At 46.7% G+C, this 4106-nt stretch overlaps 1 protein-coding gene across 1 annotated transcript; it reads right to left on the bottom strand.

Annotated features, from left to right (window-relative positions):
• Nucleotides 1-2806: 2806 nt before the first annotated feature.
• On the bottom strand, nt 2807-3525 carry LOC109386295 (60S ribosomal protein L13). The gene has a single exon (XM_019649319.1). It carries the CDS (start codon nt 3458-3460, stop codon nt 2825-2827), a length of 636 nt encoding a protein of 211 aa, XP_019504864.1. The 5' UTR covers nt 3461-3525; the 3' UTR covers nt 2807-2824.
• Nucleotides 3526-4106: the final 581 nt, after the last annotated feature.

Genomic DNA, 4106 nt, shown 5'->3' with positions numbered 1-4106 from the left:
CCTCTACACGGTCCATGAAGTGGTCTCACTAACAAGACATGAGTCTATCTGGCCCCCTAAAAAATATTTACAACATTATTGATTATATTCCCCAGACTGTCTTTTCTGTCCCTGAGGCAATATTGTAGTTACCAACTTATGATGTCTCATCCCTTTCCCTTCTCCCTCATCCCCACCCCCTCCCAACTAGCAATCATCAGTTTTTCCTCTGTGTCTGAGACCATTTCTGTTTAAGTTACTCGTTTATTCAGTTCTTTAGATTCCACATATAAGTGAGATCACATGGTATTTGTCTTTCTCTGACTTATTTCACTTAGCATAATGTTCTCTAGGTCCATCCATATCGTTGCAAATGGTACGATTTCCTTCTTCTTTATAGCTGAGTAATACTCCATTGTGTAAATGGACCACAGTTTCTTAATTCAGTCAGTTTGGATTAATTCTTGTTTGTTTTCAAGTCTTGGCTATTGTAAATAGCGCTGCAATGAACATAGGGGTGCATATATTTTTTCGAATTAGTGTCTTGGGTTTTTCTGGATAAATACCTTAGAGTGGAATTGCTGGTCATAAGGTAGTTCCATTTCCAGTTTTTTGAGATGCCTCCATACTGATTTCCATAGAGGCTGCAACAATATGCAATCCCACCAAGAGGGCACCAGGGTTCCCTTTTCCCCACAACCTCACCAGGACTTGTTGTTTGTTGATTTATTGATGAAAGCCATTCTGACCGAAGGAAAACCTTCATTTTGACAGTGCCCCATTTAACGTTCGCCTGTGTATATGCTGTTTTGGTGTTTCCCCCTTTATCTGCTTGGTGACTTGTCCTTTGAGTGGGTTCTTCCCTTGGAAGCCCTTACTGGCCTCCACAAGTTGAGCGAGCCTTGCCCACTCTGCACCCCTACCATACCCTATATGCCCAGTCCCCAGCCCCACAGCCCCTGGTGGTATAATCATTCATTTACCCTCTTGCCTTGCTCCTGAATCATCCCCTCCATCCCTTAGACTGCAAGCTTGTGAAGGTGGGGACTGAGTCTGATCCATTTCTGGTCCTCACTTCCCGACACAGGGCCAGGGACAGGATATTTGCTCAGAGAGAAATACTGAATGCATGAATGAACAAATGAATGAACGAATGAATGAATGAACGAGCTAGATGACCTCTCTTCTAGCTCTGGGATATTCAGTTCCACCATCCAGCTCAGCATTTTCTTTCCTCTTTTCTATCCACACTGTTGTTCTCTTCAAGGGCTGGAAAAAAGTATATCCTAGACTCATAGTAGAGATAGAAGCACCCTATGAGATGACAACTAACATGCAGAGAGGGAAAATTACTTGCCCCAGGGCACCCAGCTAGGATGTGATAGCACCCGACCAGAGGCTATGTGCTCTGATTCCCATTTCAGGGTTTCTTCCAGGACACTATTTCTTTATCATTTATTCATTTATTTATTTTTGGTCAGGGCTGTCTTGGGGAAAGCAATGTTCCCTTGTGACCTCACCTCCCCATGGCAGTGTTTTGGGAACAAACTGGATTCTCACGGTTCTCCCAATGGTGGCAGGTTGCCCATGTCAGGCAAGGTATTTTTCATAACGAAAAAGAAACAAAGATAGCGTCAGACTGCGTTTGTAATTTCCCCATAGTAGCAGCTGGAATCTAAAATCTCTTTGTTTCCCTTCTCAGCTCATTAGGCTGCCCTCGTCCTTGGGAAAGTAGGCCAAGAAAGTGTGTTTGGGGGCTTTAAAAAAAATGTGTACTTATTTATTTACGTATGTATTTACTTCCAGAAACATTTATTTTTGCAACATGAGCCAATATGGATATCCTGCAACTCCCACCCACCTTTCCTCCTTAATTTAGACATCTCACTTCTTTCCCATGGCCAAAAACTCTAGTGTCATCCCTGACCCCAGACATCCTTCTTCCTTCCAGGCAGGGAGGCAGCCCGCCTCCTCAAGCCTGGCCTTCCCAGCGGGCCGTCCTGGCTTTGATCTCACAACGACCAGACCCTCGTTCAACATTTAATCACTTCCTCCCTCAACACCCGTCCTGCTCTCCCTCATCCTGCCCCTTGGCCAAGGCCCTGGAATCCAGGTAAAGAGAAATCCAGAAGGAAGAAAGAAGGAAACTCAGACACATGGATCAGCCACTGTGTACCTGGGACCAGGCTGTTTTTGTGTGGGGGAGAGAGGGTCTGGCTTATTTATTTTTATTGTAGTAAAAACACATAACATAAAATTTACTATTTTACACTTTTTTCAAATAAAGATTTTTATTGGGGGAATTGGGGGAGGGAACAGCGTTGGGGAATTGGAGAAGGGGAACAGACAAGTTGCTGTCCTTTTGTTCTTCAGTCTAGTTGTGGAGGACTCACTTCACTGGCCCATGTTGGTATTGTAATCACTGTGCTCTTCCAGGCTGATGCAGATTGGTTGCTGGCCATTGAACGCTGCTCATGGCGGCTCACAGTCGCTCACACTGGCTGCCGGCCACTCATGGTAGCTAACGGCAGCCCACTGAAGCCCCACTGCAGCCTACACTGTCGCTGGCGACTCAAGGCAGCCCAGCTCCAGGTCAAGCTGTTGTTCACCATGTTAGCTGTAGAAGGGAGTGTCACTGGCCCATGTGGGATCCGAACCGGCAGCCCTGCTGCTCAGAGCTCGCACTCCCAAGTGAACTCTTAACCAATGTGCCACTCAGCCGGCCCCCATTTTACCTATTGTTAAGTGTGCAGTTCAGTGGCATCAAGGACATGTAACTTCTTGCACAACCATCACCACTACCCATCTCCAAAACTTTTTTTTATCACAAGTTGCCAAAATAACTTTATTTTTTCTTTTCAACATCCTGTTCTGCAGCTTCTTTGGCCCTTTTTGCCTGGATGCCAAAGAGCCGGGCATTGGCACGGGCCATGAGAAGGCTGGCAAATGCTTTGAAGTTCTTCTCATCCTCTGTGAGGACCCTGGCGTTCTCCTTCTTGTAGACATTCCGTATGGGCATGACTGGTCCTGACAGCTGGGTAGCCAATTTGAGTTCTTCAGCAGAGCTGTCTCCCTTCTTGGGGGCCGATGGCTTCCTGGGGAAGAGGATGAGCTTGGAGCGGTAGTCCTTCAGGCGCTGCACATTGGCCTGAAGAGACTCGGTGGACTTGTTTCGCCTCCTCGGATCCACTGAGATCCCAATGGTCCGGGCCACCTTCTTATGGATGCCAGCCACCCTTAACTCCTCCGAGCTGAAGCCCCTGCTGGCTTGCACTTTGGTGTGGTACCTCACGGTAGGGCATCTCACTATGGGCTGGATAGGTCCGGATGCAGGGCATGGGGCGATGCGGCGAGCTTTGGCTTGCCGGGCCTTGCGTCTGCGGATCTTCCGCGCCGGCTGGTTAAACCACGTGGCCACACGCCGCTGCCAGTCTTTGTGGAAGTGGGGCTTCAGGATCATGCCATTTCGGCTGGGCGCCATGGCTGCTGCCTACCGGCCTTCTCCAAAGGAGAACGGCCTCCAAAACTTTTTCATCATCCCAAACTGAACCTCTGTACCCATTAGTAACTCCAGATTCCCCCTTTCTCCAGCCCCTTGTAACCACTGAATACTTTTATATACATTATTTCATTTAGTCTTCACGTCTGCCTTATAAGGTAGGTGCTGTTACCCCCATTCTTACACCTGAGAAATCCTAGGCTCAGAGAGGTTAAGCACTTCCCCAAGGTCACTCCTGAGAGTCCAGTCTGAGATTCAGTTCTGTCTGACCAGGCTCCATCATTCTTCTCATCTGTGAGCTCTTTCTCAGGATGTGAGACAGTGAGAAGTGATGCCAAATGCTGGCAAGAGAAATGCAGCAAAACTGCATATTGCTGGTGGGAATGTAAAAATGGCATGACTATTCTGCAGAGCAATTTGGCAGTTTCTTAAAAAATTAAATATGCAGCTACCATATGACCCAGCAATTGCACTTCTAGCTATTTATTCCAGAGAAATAAAAACTTCCATTCACACAAAATACCTGTACATGAATGTTTACAGCAGCTTATTCAGAATATTTGAAAACTGGAAATAACCTAATTATTCATCAATGCATGAATGGTTAAACAAATTGTGGTACATCCAC

The sequence above is a fragment of the Hipposideros armiger genome, unplaced genomic scaffold (genome assembly GCF_001890085.2).
Source record: "Hipposideros armiger isolate ML-2016 unplaced genomic scaffold, ASM189008v1 scaffold_132, whole genome shotgun sequence".
Classification (NCBI taxonomy): domain Eukaryota; kingdom Metazoa; phylum Chordata; class Mammalia; order Chiroptera; family Hipposideridae; genus Hipposideros; species Hipposideros armiger.
The sequence above is the reverse complement of the archived record's forward strand: the minus strand, read 5'-3'. Positions and strand labels throughout refer to the sequence as shown.

Excerpts from the sequence above, each read along its gene's own strand:
- LOC109386295 (XM_019649319.1), bottom strand. The coding sequence starts at position 3,460 with ATGGCGCCCAGCCGAAATGGCATGATCCTGAAGCCCCACTTCCACAAA.